We start from the raw sequence: 19,451 nt of genomic DNA, 5'->3' as shown, positions 1-19,451 counted from the left end.
GGTGAGAGGTTGGCTTGAGCCCAGGAAGTGGAGGTTGCAGCGAGCCATGATAGCACCACTGCACTCCAGTCTGGGCAACAGAGCCAGACCTTGTCTCAGAAAAAAAAAAAAAAAAAAAAAAAACTTTTGAAACCACAATGGTGATATTTGATTTTTTAAAAATGTCCTTCCTTGAAAAAATTAAAAGCCAGCATACCTCCAAATTATTTGAAAATTCTACTGGGAATTTTCAGAAAATCCAAACAGCTGGAAACCACTTGTTTAACCCACTGAGGGTTAGGGTTCCCTGACCCCGGGAAGTGGGAAGTGAAATGGGAGGCCCACCCACGGAGCTCCTGCCCTCCTGCGGGGCAGTGCAACACGACCTTCAGCTGATGCATTCTGGTGGGTTTCAGGCTCCCTCTTCCAAATATGGGGAGACTGGTTTCTGGCCTAACCTCTTCCCAGGAGTGTTCTAAGGATAAAATGTCACGTACTAAAGAGCTTTGGGAAAGAAGGAGCTCTATAAATATATGAGATTACTGTTCCCAAAGACAGCTGGTGTGTTTCTAGTGGGAAGGGCTGAATGATTCCACAGAGACTCAGGACAATTTCTCTGCCAGGGCATCCAGGGAAAATGACCAGCACTACTCACAAAACCTGCAAACTGTTCCACTGACAAGCGGGGCCAGACAGAGGCAAAGGGTCTCCCAGTGGGCTTCATTTTCCTCCCTCAGAGGGCACAGGTCCAAAACGCAACTCGAATTCAGGAAGCCTAGAGTTCTAGTTTGTGTCTCAGGGACATACCTAGGGACCCACCACAGGTCACCTAAGTCTCCCTCATTTAGGTTTTCCCATCTCTAAAAAGTGCGGATGTCTGCTGAGTCCCCTTTTCACAAGGGTGGTACGAAGCTGTGAGAAAACACACAATCCATTCCTAAATACCTCACTTGATAGATTACCTACCGTTCATGTTTAATTCCTGCCACCTTAAGTCCTTTTTAAAACAATATGGGACTTTAGTTTCTTTTAATGTTTAACTCCAGAATAGCTTTCCCCACGATTGTACCCCAAATCACACTGCGGCGGGGCAGTGGGTTACTCCCCTTGCTACAGACGAAAGGGTGAACAGGGACTGAAAAATCACTTTGTCATGTACCTGAGCATGAACAGTAAAGGAGGTGGCTCAGATGCTTTGACCAAAATAGCTGTAAGCACCATACACCCCAAACGAAAAACAGTGTCTTGGGAAATTTGTGTGCCAGTTCCCTCCCTTCGACACATAGCTGAGAATTAACTGCAGATGAAAGTCCTTTGATCTTTAGAAATCTGAGGCATCAGGCCGCTCAGGGTTAGCCATCACCATCACTTTTGTTTGAACTTGTCTGGTATTTCACATTTATCAGCCCTATTATAAGTTAACAGTGTTACTGACTTTAGTCAACTTTGGCACTCCCAGTCCCTGTGATCCTGCAGGTAAGTTGACACCCCGAGCAAGCTGGCAGCTCACAGAACCTTTTCAGTTATCTTCAAGTTGAGCAAAACAATGCCTCCTGTAAAATCTGCTCTCCTGCCATATGTTCCCTACGGAACTGACCTAGGCAGGAGCAAGGGGTGAAAGGCAGTCAGGCACCCCTTCTCCTGCTTGGTAGTGGAGCCCAAGTTCCAGCTCCTCCTCCTCCTCCTTTCATCTTCCTACACTCTCCAGCTCATGCCTCACCTTGCCCGGACACCTTCCTTCGTTGTTATCCCTGCATTTCTGAGATGTGATAATGTGTTTTCCTGTCTCCCTATTAGACCGTGAAGTCCCTAGAGGGTAAATTCTAGCCCTACTTAACTTTGAACTCCCAGCATGTTCACAATAAATGGCACCCAAAAGGAAGTAAATGTTAAGATGGATTGACAGGGGACTGAACAAATACACTAGAACTGGGCTCCCAGCCCACCCTGGGTAGGACAGGCTTGCTCTACAAGCCATTTCTCTAACATCAGGTGAGAGCCATGCTGAGCTACTGAAACCCTGCCTTGCTCATGACTAGCATTAGGCGTTTTTGAGACGGCTGGTTGAAAATGGTAGAAGGAAGAGGTAGAGGGAATTGGTCTGGTAGCTGGGAAGACGTCTCTTAAAACAGGCCCAGATGACAACTGCTTGCACCTGCAGGTCCCTGGCCCGAGTAACATGCTCTACCTACCTAACCAATCCACAGAAGACAGTTTCGAAGACCTATAAATCTAGCAGGTAAGAAGCTAATTGATGCAACTTTCAGGATGAAAAAAAAAGACAGGGGAAAGAGGGTGGAGAAAGGAAGGAAGGAATTTCAGCCAGATGTACTTAAAACATCTTCTCTCTCCAGCAGTTCAAAATGATAGGGGGCTTTTTGGGGCAGGGCTGCAGTGACACCTGGGCCCCCAGAGAGTGAGATGAGCACAAGTGAGGCAGGGCTTGAAAGGCTGGGCGGGGGGTGGCAAAGCAGCCGTTCAGGAAGGAGGCCGGGCAACCATCTGGAGAGCCAAGGGGCTGGGGCTGCTGAACAGATGGAGAGAAAGTTGCAGCTGGTGGAAATGCACTTTCATGTGTAAAGTTTGGTCCTTGGAGGATTGCGATTTCCAGCGCTAAAGGCAGCAGTGGGCAGGTGGCTCTGCTCCATACTCCGCCTTTTCCCTCCGTTGCCACCCAGACAACTCGACAGTGGCTGTGCCAGGACTCAGCCACCATGACTTCCGCCAGCATCCCTTTCAACAGGCAGAAGCTGGCATGGTGACACCTTGGCACAGCAAGGATGGCAGAGGACTGCAATGCTTCAGCAGCTGGAGGAGGCAGGGGAACAGGAGGGATTAATCCAGCCTCCCTGGAGGGACCAGGTAGACTGAGAACAGACAGACAGATGGAGGGGAAAACAGGAAAAGTACATCACAGACCTTCCAAAGCTGACCATGATGTATGCACTGGGTCTCCACTCTGGTCTTGACAGAGCTGTGGCTGAAGGAGAGGCAGTGGGGAAATGGCAAAACAGTAGATTCTGAAGCTCTGGGTTCATTTTACCCCAACCTCAACGAATATTTCTTTTCTGTTTTTGATTTTTAGTGGAGACAAGGTCTAACTATGTTGTCTAGGCTGGTCTCAAACTCCTGAGCTCAAGTGATCCTGCCGCCTTAGCCTCCCAAAGTGCTGGGATTACAGGTGTGAGCCACTGCACCAGGCCTAAGAAAAAGACAGAACATAACTTTGTTTTTTTTTTTTATGAAATATTTGCCCACAGGAGCTTTAGGAGAGAAAGTGACTTTTACATTCTCTGGCTCTAATGGAGAGCCACCTGTCCTCAAATGGGACCAGCTCTAATGGGACAAGCCTCACCCATCGGAACAGAAGCCGTTAGCACAATTCTGCGATCTCATAGAGTTCCTCCCTATAATGCTCAGGCTCTTGGGGGAATCACCCACTCAACCATGCTAACCACACCCACAAGAGGAGCAGCCTGAGTAATGAACATCCGGCTCTGCCTCTTCCCTCCCTCTTTATTTACCATAGACTGTGCTCCAGGACATGAAGAACAAAAACCACCAACTCTGTCTTGTTAAAATCCAAGTGCATTTTTTAGAATATGTCATTTTGCTTGATTTTATTTTTTTAAAAAAGACTGGAACTCAGTCCCATATTCCTATTGAGTCCATTTTCCCAAGAGATGTCACTGTTTGAGACAATAACTTAAATATTCTTGATGTGGAGGTAGTCTCTCTCTTCCTAGTGGGATGTCTTCTTGGCTCCTTTCCCAAACTTGGCATCGAGACCAAGACCTATGAAAAGAAAGAAAATGGGCTTAGCCTTATGAGGGGAAATGAAACTTACCAATGATTTTGGTGGGGTGGGGCAGTCGGCCTTGTATCTCCAAAATGGGGGCTTTCAATAAAATACACGTCAGAACACTGGTTTTATGTAACTTCCTCAGAGACAAGAGAATGGCACCAGGATACTAGTTATTACAGATATCTGTATCTATATAGATAGATATAGATACATACATATATTTATAATACAGCAAGACTAAAAGAAATTTAAGAGTCAAAACTTCTAGGCTATGGCTGAATGTGGTGACTCGTGCCTGCAATCCCAGCATTTTGGGAGACTGAGGCAAGAGGATTATTTGAGCCCAGGAGTTTAAGGCCAGCCTAGGCAACACAGCAAGACCCCATTGCTACAAAAAAAAAAAAACAAACAAACAAAACTAGTCAGGCGTGGTGGTACATGCCTATAATCACAGCTACTTGGGAGGCTGTGGTGGGAGGATCACTTGAGTCCAGATCAAGGTTGCAGTGAGCTATCATCGCACCACTACACTCCAGCCTGAGCAACAGAGGGAGACCCTAGGAAGGCTGGATTAGACATAAAGCTTCTTTTTCTCTTTTTATTTTCTTCTGACACAGGTTCTCACTCTGCCACACAGGTGGGAGTGCAGTGGTGTGATCACAGCTCACCTTAGCCTCCACCTCCTGGGCTCAAGCGATCCTCTCACCTCAGCCCCCTGAGTAGCTGGGACCACAGGCGTGTGCCACCATGCTCAGCTAATTTTTGTATTTTTTTGCAGAGACAAGAATTACAGGCATAAGCCACCACACTCAGCCCCTTTTCTCTTTTAAAGTTTTCTCTGGGCTGAGCACGGTGGCTCACGCTTGTAATGCCAGCACTCTGGGAGGCTGAGGCGGGCGGATCACCTGAGGTCGGGAATTCGAGACCAGCCTGACCAACATGGAGAAACCCTGTCTCTACTAAAAATACAGAATTATTCAGGCATGGTGGCGCATGCCTGTAATTCTAGCTACTTGAGAGGCTGAGGCAGGAGAATTGCTTGAACCCAAGAGGAGGAGGAGGCTCACCCAGTTGGTAAGCCAAGATCATACCATTGCACTCACTCCAGTCTAGGCAACAAGAGAGAAACTCCGTCTCAAAAAAAACAGTTTTCTCTAAAAGATTTAAACAAATTTCATAAATATACAAGTAAATCTGAGGAGACAAAATCCAGCTGTGTCTCTGTGTGGCCACTTACCCAGGAACACAAGCACAGTGCCCACCCATTGCACGGGGCTGATGGGATTGGCGAAGAGGATCACAGAGGCCAAAATTGTGAAGAACTTTCGAGTTGTAGTGATGATGGAGCAGGTCAGGGGACCAAAATACACAACCGTCATAAAGATGAAGCTCTAGAGAAAGATAAAGGTGAGGTCCGGAGGGTTCTTGGGTATCTGCCATTGGTCTAAAGTCTATATGCAGACCTCAGGGCTAATCTTGCCACCCTCTTCTTCCAGCCAGGCCAGTCTTTCTTAGGGAACCAGCTGCCAGAGTAGGGAAGCCATCCCTTTTCAAGCACTCACCTGACCCAGGGCACTGGTCAGCCCAAAGAGCAGGATGTTATAGATGATGGCAGGGTACCTTTCAGCAAAGCTCAAGAACTCCCAGAGCTCGCCAGTGAACAGGATTCCTGAGAAAACATGTCAACAAATGTACGGCGCGTTTTGTGTGCCCTTACCCCTGGGTGTGCACACACACACGCAAACTCCTGCACATGGCCTGTTAAAGAACTGCAAAGGAGGTGGGATGCGGGAAAGTGTATGGCGTGGATTTGCATCGTCTCATCATGGATTCTTCTCATATTTTTCTCTGATTAGAGAAACTAAAGAGAATTTTGTGAGAAAAGCTTGAAAGTTTATGAGTTACTTCTACCAAAGTGATTACAAGCAGAAATCCTCAGATGCTGTAGAGCTGCTGACCCACACATCCTCAGCTTAAGGAAGCCCCTTGCATTAGTCACCTCCAGTCATCAGCAGCCTCCACTATTAACCCCAGTGTGCTGTACAAAAAATACTTTCTACATATGCCCAAATTTGAAAAGTTAGGAAGCACTGATTTCAAAGCAAATCCATTCACATTTGAACTGTTTTCAGTGTACAGCTAACTCTGTTTCCTGTGAGCACTACGTGTCTCATTTCCTTCACGAAAGGGAACGTTCCCAGGTATCTCCCTGTGTTTTACTACTGAGTGTCTTCCCGTGACACCTGACACACGACTCTCCTTCATTGTGCCAGTAACAAGTAGCAAACAAATCCTGCTGGTGTAGGTTTTTCCAGGAAGGTTTCTCAAGGGCTTGAACAAAAGGGCATCTTGGAACTAATTCAGGTCCTTGGTCTGGGCAACTAACAGCTAGAGGTATCAAAAGGATGAGGGCAGCCTGCCCTCTGGTGATACATGGGAAGAACAGCAGAACTGGCTCTCACCCATTCCCAGCAGCAATGTCGACCAAAGGTTGATGTTCAGCATCATGTGGTTGGAGCCTGTTTGGTAATGAGCCCGCATATGGTCCTGGGAAACACCAGTCAGTCCATCCAGGGTCAGCGATAATAGCTGGGAAAGAAAGGGTGCAGCCTGCAGTGAAGTGGCCAACAGGGCCCTTTCCTAACCCAGGACACAGGATTCTCACTCTCAGCCTCCTCGGAAAGCCACTCCCTTTAAAGTCCTCAGAACAAAATGTTGACATTTGGTCACAGGTGGAAGGTGGGGAGAGACCATGCTGACTGCCTCCCCTACCCTCTCCTCCCCCGGCCCAGGCACTGGACTGACAGGCTAACTGAGCTATGTAGTGATTTTGTAATCAGAGTAGAGCAGGAAGCTCACTGCCCAACATAAGGGAGGGGAAAGGTAGTCCCAGCAGGTTAGTTTCCTAGCTTGGAGTACAGTGCTCCAGAGACTGGATCCTGTACTTAGGTTGCCTGGACTGGAATCCTGACTCTGCCACTTAAATAGCTAAATGACCATGGGCAAGCGAGTTAACCTCTCTGTGCTGAGTTTCTTCATCTGTAAAATGGAGATAATACTACATATGAGATTATTGTTGTAAAAATTAGTCAATTAACATGTAAAACACTTGGAACAGTGCCTAATGCATACACACCAGATACTATCATATTATTTTAAACTCTGGCTTCCAGATTTCTTGGAAAGCCACAGTGAGAGACACTATTCCTTCCCTCCCTGCTCTGAGGTCTCTGTGACTTCACACCAGGATTCAGCCACAACCCTCAGAGTTATCTCTTCTCCAGAATGAGGGCTGAGCTGTAGTTAAATATTTCAGGTTTCCCACTATGGCATTAACAGAACCAGGGGCCTGCAGCAAAGACCAGATATGGGGACAAGGAGCACCACAACCTCCCTTGACACATAACTGGCCTTCTGCCTGCCTAGGTGAGGCTATCTTTTGGTTATGTTTGCTGGAGAAGGCTGCCATCCCCAAAAGGATCTCATACCAGGAGTAACTCTCCATAACCGACTGTGTGTTCTTCTATCCCAACAACTTTCTTGGGTTTGTACATGAAAAGGGCCACTCCAGCCACAATTAGCAGGACACACAGGTACTTGGCCAATGGGTACTTCTTCTTCAAGAGGGTCACCCCAAGGAGCATGACTACAGGGAAAAAACAGAGTGGAAAATTCAGGCATCCATAAGGCATCGATGACCCCAATACCCTCTCTCCCAGGAACCAGGAAAAGACTCAGGGAGAAAAGAATGACTAAGAAGGAAGGCTTAGAGAGGACAAAAGGAGGGTGCCAGGCTGGCACCTAGATAAGGATTGAGCAACAGGGTTAAGTATAAGACAGGGAGGAGGTAGAGAACAAAGGTGAAAAGTCCAGGAAGGGACAGGGCAAGGGTGGGGAACAGTGGAGAAGGAAAATAAGTTGAGACAAAGAAACTGATGATCAAAATGGGAATTAGGTTTCTCTAATGACAATGTACACACATGCAACATAGAAATGGCTGACCAAGTGAAGCAGGCTAGGTCAGCCTTTAGCTCCTATTAAGGATTACCAGCCTATGAACATCACAAGAAGTGACACAGATGACAGGATGGACAGCAGAGAGAGCTGGGGGAAAGTCCCTGGAGACAGCCATAATGGGATGATGAAGCTGAGAGGGACACAGTTGTAGTAGAGAGAGCTTACTATAGGAAGAGAGATGACAGAAGAGGAAGACCATCTTTTTTGCTTACCTGGGATTGGCTTGCAGGATTTACCAAGGACCTGAAATTAAATCCAGCAAATAATTTCTGAGCATCTGTGATGTGTCAGGTACTCTGCTAGGTACCACACTGATTAAGATGAGTAAGCACAGGGCCTGCACCAGAGACTTCAGCCTCAGAAAGCAGCCCTATCATGGCCCAACCCACTACCACTAAACCCAAGTTCTATGGTTCTATACACTCCTAATGTCTCAAGGACCGTTATTTTTTATTATTATTTTTTAACTCACAGACCTGAGGGAAGAACTCTTAGTCCTTTTCAAATGATATCTGAGCCAACCGTCATCCCACCCTGAGGTTTCACCTGAGTTGGGTAGTTGACAAACTGTAGTGCTGAGTTGCTGGAGACCATGGCACCCAGATAGGAGATAGAACAGGCAGCATAGAGCCAGCTCCGGGTACGATCCACCCTGGCAGTGTCAAAAAACTGGATCACTGGGAGAAGACAAAAAAAAAAAAAAAGAAAAGACAAAAAAAAAAAAACAAGAGAAACCTGGTGGGGCTAGGATGGACCACTAAGCAAAGCTGAAGCCACATGAAAGGAACTTGTCTGTCAAATAAGACACAAGCTATTTCTGTCCTCTTACACTGGGAAATCTCTGAAAATTATTCATCTTTCCAATTCTGCCTAAGCCCAACAAAAGACCACATGCAGGGTGGAGGTGAGGGCCTCATTCAGTTCAAGGGACCAGTCAGCCCTGCTGCTAGTCCCCAGGGAACAAAGAGAGAATGCTCAAAGCATGCTTGAAGCTGACACACAAAAGAAACTCAAAGGGAAAGAAAAAAATGTTTCAAGTATTTTCAATGGGGATTTGGAATACAGAAGACCCATTCTCTGAACATTTCTAACTCAGAAGTTGATAAAAATTGGGGAAATAATATTTTACTCCACTTCAAAGTCATTAGTTTTACAGACTTCACAGAGAGGCTGTGTGAGTACAAAATGAGGTGGAGATCATGAGTTAGCCTTTAAGGTTGAATCAATGTTTAATGCCTAGCATACTGAAGGAACTTGGGGTGATGGGGTACCCAACAAATTACTATCTAGGTACTCACAGATCTTGGCAAACACAGCATTGATCACACATTGAATGAAGACCAAAGTTAAGGCAAAGGTGAACGTCTCCTGTTTGGCTCCCTCTCCATACTTTCCTCTTGTTCTAGAAATGAAATGCGTGACAAAAGAGAGGAAAATTAGTATATTTCAGTCACTGTCATCTAATATATCCAGAACCACTGAAAACTTTAAAATTATCTTGCCTCTCTGGATGTAGGGAGAGTTTGTAAGGACCACTAGGCTCATCTGCAAAAGGGGCTGATTTTACTGGATCTAGAAACTAGACATTCCAGCCTACTGATTCCATAGCCTAAGGAAAGAATACCCGAAAAAGACGGAGAGGAAACATGCAAAACGAGATAGTGAAGTCAGGTACCCCAGGCAGGAGGAGACGGTATTTGGGCTACAGCACCAAGGCCGAGGGCGAATAGGTTGTTTGCAAGCATCTGGGAGTACCAAAAGGGGGCCGACTCGGGTCCTCTTTGAGGGGTAGAAGTCTCAGCCTGTAAAACGCAGGCTCTTAGAACCAAGCAGGGAAAAACAGCTAAGAAAAGAAAAACCAAGTCCAAAGAATCCAGAAAATAACCCTGGAGTTCTGGAATTCTGGGTAGGTTCAGCCATAGCTGCAAAAGTAGTGGGGTGCTAAGAGGGCGACAGCCGGGCAGGAGGACAAGAGGCAGAAGGTCCAGAGGCAGAAGGCCCGGGACCCCTGTCACAGACTGGGGAGAGAATGTCGGCCCGCCCCCGGGGTCGCTCACATCTTTTCCTGCAGGATCCCATAGTAAAAATAGCAGACAAAGACACCCAGGAAGCAGAGCGGCAGGCGCAGCCGGTCGGGCACCAGGGAGCTGCTAGAGGCCATGAGACGCCCGGAGGAGCCGACTGGAGACCCGCTCACAACCGGCACCGGCAGCAGCGGCGGCGGAGGCGACAGATCCAGCCGGACATCGCCGACCGGCGGCAGAGGCCTCATAGGAGCTGCATGCGACCGCCGTCCAGCAGGGCCCAGCAGTCACTACCGGAACTGCCAGCTCAGGGCTGCCAAAGGGGAAACTCCTCAGAACGCACCAACCACTTCCTAGGAAAGAAAACCCGCCCTGGGACCTTGGCTCCATCCCTGAGGGCCAGGGGAACCGGCAGCCTCGAGACCATTTTCTCGACCTGGAGATTTTTCCAATCAGGCAACTCTGAGGACAACTGCGATCCAGAGCACCACAGGGTGTCCTAGAGCCACCCGGGCGTAGAATAATGACGTATAGGGATGTGGAGGCCACCAATTGGCTGCGCTGTGCGAACTCGGACGGGTAGGCGGGACAGGAGGAGGTGCGGCCGGCACAGCAAATCCAATAGTCTTTTCCGCGGCGGGCGGCCAGGCTTCTGCTGGGTCCTAATGCCAAAATCTCTTACTGGAGCCTCAGCGCCGTCTAGCTGCTGCCTAGCGTCAGCGACTTTACCTGCTCATTACCTAGGCACTTCACTAGGCTTCCAAGGGGGAGAGCGGCACAGTAAGTCTCGGCTTGGTCACTTAAAGGCGGGGTAACCTACCCGTGTCACCCAAGTTCTGAGCCAGAGTTTTCCAGGTCTGGAAACTAGGGATAATTAGCAATAGCCACCTTGTCGCCTCTTGACTGTTGTGAGGATCGAATGAATTGAAGTTGGTGAAAGTGTTTTGTAAAGTATGCTGTGCAAGTTTAAGGTATTATTAGTCATCACTGTTTCTCAGCCCTGATCTTATTTCCTCATATCGAGGAGTGGAAATGGAAGTTCACTGAAGTCAGTTTTCTTCCAAGTCTTAACTCACCAACAATGGCTTAAACCCTTCGGCCGCGCTTCTGAATATTTCCCATTAATGAGCACCTCGTTGGATCCCTTCCTCATGCAAGTGTTGGGTCTCCACTTGCTGGCACGAATTGCCAGGGCAAGACTGACCTAAGGTCTTCCCACTACTACCTCCAACCCCCTACTTAACTGGCCCAAATCTCCGGCCACCAGGTGGACTCTGGGCTGCTCTCTAGGTCGAGGCTCCTTCTCTTCTAGCAGCCTGCTCTTTTGGCACAGCCTCGGGCAAAGGAAGGAAATACTGGGCAGCACCACACCCGTTGCTCTGGGCCTGACTCACTAAGGCTTTGCGGGGGAGCCAGAAGTCTTTTAGAGGGAGGGGTAAGGGATAGAAGATAGGGTCTGTCCCCAGCCCACTGTCTCCTCGATATTAGTGGCATGGGAATCCCCATACATTTGCTCTCTTGCTCAGTAGCTTACTCTATTGGCTCAGCCCGCGATGCCAGGGCACCAAATAGCTGGTCGGAGAGACCTGCCAGCTCTGCTTCTTTACCAGCTGGGACCTCAAACAATTCCCTTGTCCTTGTCCTCTGAGTCAAGTTTCCTCATGTGAAATTAATGGGAATATAATAACAAGCAGGAGAGCGCTGTGGTTAGAAACATGAGCACTGGATTCAAATGATCAGGTTTCCAATCCTAGCTACCCCACTTCATATCTGTGTCTTTTGGGGAAAGTTATTCAATCTATTTGTCCTTCCCTGATTATACAGTGGGACTTACCATATTTCTCTTACTGGGTGGTTGTCATATTTCAATAACATTTTATGTAAAGCACTTAACATGGTAGCTGGTTCTTACCAGCCCAATGAATGGTGGTTAGGATAGCCTGGTTTAGGAGTTTGTTGTCAGGTCTTATGAGGTAGATACAATTGTACTTATTATTACTGCCCTTGGGGTAGTCAACTGTTCACCCATACAATGGGGATATGTCTTTTGTGAAAATGCTTTGGAAATTATAAAGCATTATAAAGGCTTATAAAGCATTATAAAGGCTGCGAAAGGGTAAGAATAGTGTCTTTGTATAGTTTCTTTGTTTCCTTCAAGGCTGCACACTACGTTGTGGGTACTCCCTGAGATGAACCAAAGCTTCCCCCAAACTGTCGAGAGTGCCAGCCAGTGCAAAGAACACCCACAATGTCAAACTGTCTTCCCTTGGTCACCTGCTTTTCCTCTCTGAAATCCATTCTCCTTAGGGAGCTTTTTCAGACTCACACAAGAATGGCTAACTTCCCCAATGACTGCCTCACCCCACCTCTAGGACAAACCACACTCTTCATTCTGGACAGCCTTTTCATGGGTCTGCTGTTTATGTCCATGTAAAGTATGCAAGCATGGTGTCCAGAGGACAGGAACTCTTGTGTACAGCCATAACAACACCCAGATGTGGGAATTGAGGCTCCTTCTCTTGAAGACAAAGATAAAATGATCAGTATAATACCCTTAATCTCTACCCCTCTCCTCCTTCCCCACATATTTAACAGAACTTCAAGCTGCTGGGAATATTTATTTATTTATTTGGTCTATTAACACCAAGATCTGCAAAAAACAACCTCTAAACACAAGATAAGAAAACTCGAACATTAACATTCTTCAATTTTGTGTAAGCTCTGCAGTACGGAAAATATACAAACTTCAAACAGCTGCAAAAATAGTGTCTTTGGGAGAAAATAGAGTTTCTACATCGATACAAGAAAAATAGGCATTTTTCTAATCCAATCCAGCCCTGGGGCGGGCGGAGAGTATAGATTTGCCATTTGCCACCTGGAGGAATGCCAGCTCTCCTCCCCACTACCCACCTGGGGCTGGGCGGGCTGGCCTGCTACTTAAGACAATCTTTAGTCAGGGTGAAAGCGAGATGAAAATGCCACTTGGGAAAACACTTGTTTCCTCCCTCTGCCAGCAGCTGAATTGGTCAAGTGTTATGGCCCATTAGGACTGCTTTGGTCAGCTCCTCTAATGAGAGGGAGGCGTGGGGATAGGGCTGAGAGGATGGGGGATCTATCTTATGGTCTCCTGGAAGGTAGGGAAGGAAATCTGTGGCGTCCTCTCTCCTTCATTCATGGCCAGCTTGCTCTGTGACAAAAATAAGGGCCTCCTATACAGTCATTTGGACTGACACCCAGGGGTGAGGGACTCCAGACCTTCTGGGTGTTTTCCACCAAGTGAGGGATGTGGCAGGTACACAGGTGTGAGCTGTGAGCTGCCCAGCTGCTAGTGGAGAAGGCAGGTCCCATCACGTTCAGAGGGGCCAGTGCCCATCAAAAAGAGGACCCAGGACTTTGACACGATAAGTGAAAGAAAGTGCTCAAAGGCCGAGAGGGAAGGGCCCCTCCATACCCCATCTCAGGGGACCTGGGGAGGGACCTGCCACCAAGGCACTGGTCTCTATGGTAAAGTGGGGCAGGGATGGGACCTTCAGACCATCAGGGAGCTCTGGAAAAGCACAGACTCTTCTGATGGTGGGGTGCGCTGCCATGGCTCGAAGGGCAGTGGGGAGGCCTTGGAGGCCTCCGGATCCTTCCGAGGTGGTGGCCTGGGGCTGGCCGGGGGAAGGGGAGACCCCGGGTTTGAGGGGCAGTTACGGAAGATGAAGCCCATGCCAGGGAAGAGGGGCTTCATCAGGCTGACGGGGCAGAAGGCTGAGCCGGTCGGGTTGAAATGGACTTTGTTCTTGTCAGGACAGGAAGTCAGGAAGGCCAGGTCAGGACCTGGGGACCTGGAGGATGAAGAAAGACATACAAGACACACACGTACACACAGAGAAACACACAGTGAGAGAGGGTGAGATGTCACAGCATCAGGGCAGCAGGGGAGCTGGGTCTCTGTTCAAACAGAATCATAACTTGACCGAAAACCAAACCCCTCAGCCATCTATTTTTTAAAAAATATGGCTAAACAACAGGAAATGCACTTTAGCTAAAAACAGGAGGGATTGAAGCTAGACAGGAAGGAGAACTTCCTGACAATGTGATTCAAGAATTGGAGACCAAGAAATCTTTTCATTCGAAAGATTTCATCAGTGGCCGGGCACGGTGGCTCACGCCTGTAATCTCAGCACTTTGGGAGGCCAAGGTGGATGGATCACTTGAGGTCAGGAGTTTGATGCCAGCCTGGCCGACATGGTGAAACCCTGTCTCCACTAAAAATACAAAAAATTAGCCGGGCATGGTGGCACGCTTCTGTAATCCCAGCTACTCAGAAGGATGAGTCAGGAGAATTGCTTGAACTCGGGAGGTGGAGGTTGTAGTGAGCCAAGATCTTGCCATTGCACTCCAGCCTGGGCAACAGAGCAAGACTCCATCTCAAAAAAAAAAAAAAAAAAAGAAAGAAAGAAAGAAAGAAAGGAAAAATTTCCTTAGTGAATGGTGTTTTGGTGACAAACCGCATGCCTGAAAGCAGAGATCAAAGACAAGTGACTTTCTAAGATTTTTTATTAACCTAAAGTGGGGTTTCTCAGCCTTGGCACCACTGACATTTTGGGCTGAATAATTCTTTGTTGCAGGGGTGGGGATGGAGGCATTGTCCTGTGCATTGTAAGATGCCTAACAGCGTCCCTGGCCTCTGCTCACTATCCCACTAGTACCACGACTCCTCCCCTCCAGCTGAGACAACTAAACATGTCTCTTGATATTGCCAAATGTTCCCTAGTTGAAATCTACTGACCTAAAGAATCTAATTGTTGGGCACATTTGAAAAGTATGGGGTTTTTTGTTGTTGTTGTTTTGTTTTTGAGACAGAGTCTCACTCTGTGGCCCAGGCTGTAGTGCAGTGTGACAGGATCATGGCTTACTGCAGCCTCAACCTCCCCAGTCCAAGCAATCCTCCCACCTCATCCTCCTGAGTATCTGGGACTACAGGCATGACCCACCATGCCCAGCTAATTACTTTATTTTTATTTTGTAGAGAAGGGGGCTCTGTATGCTGCCCAGGCTGGTCTCCAGAAAGGTGTGATTTTCAAAACTTTGGGAGGAAAGCATGGCAACAACTGTGAGAAAGGCAGCCAGACCTTATCAGAAGATCTGGGTTCTAACTCACCATGTGGTCCTTGTCATGTCTGTCTCACCCCCCTTTTTAATTTTAAGTTTTTAATTTTTTTTTTTAGAGACAGAGTGTTGCTCTCTCACCCAGGCTGGAGTACAGTGGTGTGATCATAGCTCACTGCAGCCCCAAACTCCTAGGTGCAAGTAATCCTCTTGCTCAGCTTCCCAAGTAGCTGGGATTACAGATGCCTGCCACCACTCTAGGCTAATTTTTTCTTTTTTTTTTTTGGTAGAAATGGGGTCTCACTGTGTTGCCCAGGCTGGTCTTGAACTCCTGGGCTCAAGTGATCCTCCTGCCTTGGCCTCCCAGAGTACGGGGGTGACAGGCATGAGCCACCGCACCCAGCATATCTCACCTTTATAATGTGAGAGGAATCATCCCTCCCCTTTTGATTGTTTAGGAAGATGGAATGATAAAAGGTCAGGTCAGAGAGTTCCTGAGTAAGGGATAGCCCTGATTCCTTACTGTCTGGCAAAGCCTAGAGGGTGAAACAGCCCTAAGAAGCTGACGGTTTGAAGATCCCAGGTGAGAAGACAAAGGTATGGGAAGATGGTGAAGCTCTGCCACCAATGGTTCTCACCAATCAGCTTTTTCTTTTTTACTTTTTATTAAAGTATAATATATACACTCAGAGAAAAATGCACTCAGTATACAGACCGATAAATTGGTTACTATCTTTTTTTTTGGGACAGGGTCTCACTCTGTTGTCACACTGGAGTGCAGTGGTGCAATCTTGGCTCACTGCAACCTCCGCCTCCTGGGCTCAAGCGATTCTCCCACCTCAGCCTCCTGAGTAGCTAGGACTACAGGCACCCACCTCCGTACCTGGATAATTAAAAAAAATTTTTTGTAGAGAGGGTGTCTCCGTATGTTGCCCAGGCTGGTCTTGAACTCCTGGACCCAAGCGATCTTCCCTTGGCTTCCCAAAGTGCTGGAATTATAGGCATGAGCCACTGCACCCAGCCAATTACCATCTTAATTCCGGAATTCCAATAATTCCAGAGCCCAGGAAGATCAAGGTGTGAAGAGAAGAGCAGAGATCTGGCAGAGTCTGGAGAGGTGGAGGGTAAAGGCCCGTGGTGCTGGGTGTGTTTGGGAAGGCCTGGCGTCCTAGAGACTCCACAGTGGCAAGGGCTTCTCTGATGGAGAAGGGTTTAAAAGAGTCCCACTTTATGGAGGGATGGGGAATGGGCAAGAGACAGAATGTTCTAGGTGTGTGCATGTACATGTCAGGAAGGTGACCAAGAGGAGACCCAGCAACACTCAGAGAACATGATGGCAACCAGCATGACCCTCAATACCTTGACTCCTCGCCTGGAAAATCCAGATGATCTTGGAGGTGACAATAGCTAAGAAGGGGGGAATGTGGCAAAAGAATGGCTAAACACACAAACTTCCTAATAGGAAAGTTGATTAAATAAAGAAACCTCAGTGAACTACAGCATTTCAATCCCAGCATATCTTAGAAAATCACTGATGGATCACCACCACTCTTTTTTTTTTTTGGAGACAGAGTCTCAGTCTGTTGCCCTGACTGAAGTGTAGTGGTGCAATCTCAGCTCACTGTAATCTCCACCTCCCAGGTTCAAGCAATTCTCATGCCTCAGCCTCCTGAGGAGCTGGGATTACAGGTGTGCACCAACACACCCGGCTAATTTTTGTATTTTTAGTAGGGGCTGGGTTTTGCCATGTTGCCCAGGCTGGTCTTGAACTCCTGGCCTCAAGAGATCTGCCCACCTCTGCCTCCCAAAGTGCTGAAATTACAGGCATGAGTCACCACGCCCAGCTGATCACCACCTCTTTTTTTTTTTTTTTTTTGGAGATGGAGACACTCTGTTGCCCAGGCTGGAGTGCAGTGGCGTGATCTCGGCTCACTGCAACCTCTGCCTCCCAGGTTCAAGCGATTCTCCTGCCTCAGCCTCCCGAGTGGCTGGGATTACAGGTGCCTGCCACCATACCTGGCTAATGTTTGTATTTTTAGTAGAGATGGGGGTCTTGCTATAATGGACCAGGCTGGTCTCAAACTCCTGACTTCAGGTGATATGCCCACCTGAGCCTCCCAAAGTGCTGGGATTACAGGCATGAGCCACCGCACCCAGCCCACCACCTCTCTTAAAGGGTTAATGCAGGGGCAGGAAGTTAAATGAGCTGACTTTAAGGCCTCTTCTGGCATTGCGTCTATGAAAAACCCAAGACGAGCTACAGCTTAATTTCCGCCCACATTTCCAGGTTGTAATTACTCCACCATAATGTGGATTGAGGGAGGGTACAAGAGCCTAGAGTCTGCTGAAGCTAAGAGATCTGGCCTCTTCCCTCCACAGCTTCTCAGAGGACCTAGAAGTCTTGAAGGGAAGCCAGGCAACAATAATAACAGTAACAAAACCTCTAGTGGCAATGGTTTTCTCTGCAACTCCTACTGTGGCTTCTGTATGTACCTTCGGCTACCACCATGGGTTACTGCTCCCTTATTTGAGATACAAATGGTGCTCTCAATGACCCAAACCCAGTCCCAGCTACATCTTCACTCGCACACCATGACTAAACTTCCTGACTGCCACTGAAACCCCAACTTCGTGTGAATCTGCCCTGGTGAGTATTAAGCTGGCAGCAGGAAATGAAATGAGCTCTTTGGTGCCTGCTAACGGGGACAGGGGCATTTGGAAAGGTTGGCTCTTAATTCTTTCTGCTAATGGGAGGGAAGTGTAAAGAAATCAACAGAAGAATGGCTTCTGAATGATCCAATCTGGTTTGGAAATTTTCCATAGTCCTTACTTGCAAGGACTGGAAATTTCTGCCTGGGAGTTCATGACACTTGAACCACTACAGCCACAGGGTGAAGATTTGACTCTGAAGCTCAAACTGTTAAGCTGTTTAGGCCCTCCATTCTACTCCAGTGGTGCTGAAACACTTCTAATCTCTGACAGAAGAGAAATACTAGTATGTTCTCCCCACACCCCCCATCTCTCTCTCTCTCTCTCTCTCTGATTATGGTCTAGCAAATTCTCACACCTTCCCCGGAGATGGAAAAAAATAGAAGAAACAAAGGGCTTAGGTTTCAGATATATTTTCTTTCCAGCTCCTGCTGCGCTTGTGGCTGGCATGTGGGCAGAGAGCAGGTTTCTATGGAGATTATGATAAGCAAAGATTTAAGTGCTCAGAGTAGGTAATGTCAACACGTTTGATCATGGAAAGCTGGCAATACCGATCATCTAAAGTTGACAACACCTCTATGACAAGAGAGAGTCCTAGACTGAAGAAGTCCTGTCAGGTGGGAGAATGTAGGCCCACCCTCCCCTCCCATACCCTGTCTACTTGGTATACTCACGTGGCTTCTTCAAACACACGCACTTTCTCACAGCCTTCTGGGGGCTCCCGTTTGAAGACGTAGCTATGATTAGGCCGAGGGGAGGCAGCAAAGGCAAGGACAGGAGATGGGCTGCCATCTTCAAGAAAGGCTGGGTGGCCTGGAGAGGAGGCTGTGAACAGAGCAAGGCTAAGTCTAGTGGAGATGAAGGGAAGGCCTCCACTTTTCTGGGTCCAGGACTGGGGTGTAAAGTGGCAAGACTGGGGACGCATGGTAAGGAAGAGGATAGTGGGTGTGCTTAGCCACTGTGATTATTATACTGTACCTTAAAAACCTTTGAGGCAGCTTACAAAAATACACAGTGTATAACAGAACAAAAAAATGGAGTTGAATGGATGGAAAGTTAAGATCTCATACCAATTCTATATTCCCAGGAGGTAGACTGGGACCGGAACTCCAAATCTCAGACTTGAAGCAATCCTAAATGCGTCTCTCTCTGCCTTCTTCCGAGACTGTAACACCCTCCCTGCCAACATACCACGGCTTCTTCCTGTCCACAGTCTTGAAAATCTATCCTTTCTTCCAAGAAGAGTTCTTCTCTGACTCAGAGAAGCAATCTTTACTCAACCCCACTTGTAGGATAAAATTCCTCTCCCTTTCCACACAGTGAATGTACTTGGCCTAGGTTGCAAATATTGACTTTATCTGTATTTATCTCACATTTATTCCCCTTACTCTATGCTCTATTTACCTATGTGTATTGTTAGATCATGCCCTTGACCAGCCTACCTCATGGGGTTGCTGTGACAATCAAATCAGACAATATAGGCACACTGCTTTATAATGTAAGGATCATTAGGAGGTAAGAATTTTATCTCATTTTCTCAGTGAAGTAGATAGGGCATTGTAGAAAGTAGAGATTTGGAGTAAAAAAAAAATCGGTTTTGGTCTAGGTCAAACTATACAACCCTGGGCAAGCGACCGTATTCTCTTACTTTGTATCACTCACAACTACTTTGAAACCATTGCTGGGAACGAGTACAGTGGACACCTGAATGAAGACTCGCTGCTTTCCCCTACAGCTTGCTGAACCTCAGCCCAAAAATGGGGATGGCAGGGATTGCTTCTTTGGATCCCAGTGAGGATTAAATAGAAGTATAAATGCAG

The 19,451-nt window shown here is 47.5% G+C and overlaps 2 protein-coding genes and 1 long non-coding RNA gene across 22 annotated transcripts in view; 1 reads left to right on the top strand and 2 right to left on the bottom strand.

Annotated features, from left to right (window-relative positions):
• Positions 1-3,551: 3,551 nt before the first annotated feature.
• SLC35B1 (solute carrier family 35 member B1) lies at positions 3,552-11,451 on the bottom strand. Of its 8 annotated transcripts, none has more exons than XM_077971248.1 (9): positions 10,902-11,451; positions 9,100-9,203; positions 8,348-8,453; positions 8,014-8,044; positions 7,273-7,430; positions 6,247-6,373; positions 5,347-5,453; positions 5,022-5,175; positions 3,552-3,774 (listed from the first exon to the last, which is right to left on the bottom strand). In XM_077971248.1, exons 2-9 carry the CDS (start codon positions 9,129-9,131, stop codon positions 3,722-3,724), a joined length of 768 nt encoding a protein of 255 aa, XP_077827374.1. In that variant the 5' UTR covers positions 9,132-9,203; positions 10,902-11,451; the 3' UTR covers positions 3,552-3,721. The 8 variants fall into 8 exon arrangements, with proteins under 8 accessions (XP_077827374.1, XP_077827371.1, XP_028692220.1 ...); XM_077971245.1 differs by lacking the exon at positions 10,902-11,451 and adding an exon at positions 10,205-10,335; XM_028836387.2 differs by lacking the exon at positions 10,902-11,451 and adding an exon at positions 10,169-10,298.
• On the top strand, positions 10,469-18,943 carry LOC144335606 (uncharacterized). Its single transcript, XR_013406554.1, has 2 exons — positions 10,469-10,605; positions 17,302-18,943. It is a non-coding gene; the product is annotated as an uncharacterized LOC144335606 (long non-coding RNA).
• The window catches only part of FAM117A (family with sequence similarity 117 member A), an 81,937-nt gene continuing 74,916 nt past the window's right edge, over positions 12,431-19,451 (bottom strand). For 12 of the 13 annotated variants that reach the window (XM_077971239.1, XM_077971241.1, XM_077971236.1 and 9 more), the window contains 2 exons: positions 18,306-18,456; positions 12,431-13,655 (listed from right to left, as the gene is read on the bottom strand). In XM_077971239.1, coding sequence (XP_077827365.1) covers positions 13,355-13,655; positions 18,306-18,456 — 452 coding nt within the window. In that variant the 3' untranslated portion in view covers positions 12,431-13,354. Of the gene's footprint in view, positions 13,656-15,568; positions 15,806-18,305; positions 18,457-19,451 lie in introns of those variants that run through there. The other variant, XM_077971235.1, reaches the window with a different exon arrangement.

Source organism: Macaca mulatta, chromosome 16 (assembly GCF_049350105.2).
Source record: "Macaca mulatta isolate MMU2019108-1 chromosome 16, T2T-MMU8v2.0, whole genome shotgun sequence".
Classification (NCBI taxonomy): Eukaryota; Metazoa; Chordata; class Mammalia; order Primates; family Cercopithecidae; genus Macaca; species Macaca mulatta.
The sequence above is the reverse complement of the archived record's forward strand: the minus strand, read 5'-3'. Positions and strand labels throughout refer to the sequence as shown.

Bases quoted from the DNA above. Each gene is read 5' to 3' on its own strand.
- SLC35B1 (XM_015119333.3), bottom strand. From the start codon at position 10,073: ATGAGGCCTCTGCCGCCGGTCGGCGATGTCCGGCTGGATCTGTCGCCT. The intron at 8,479-9,099 runs GTGAGTACCTAG...GTCTTCTCCCAG, and splicing joins TGCTGTGTTTGCCAAGATCT to TGATCCAGTTTTTTGACACT. The intron at 3,775-5,021 runs GTAAGTGGCCAC...TTCTTTTCATAG, and splicing joins CACTGTGCTTGTGTTCCTGG to GTCTTGGTCTCGATGCCAAG.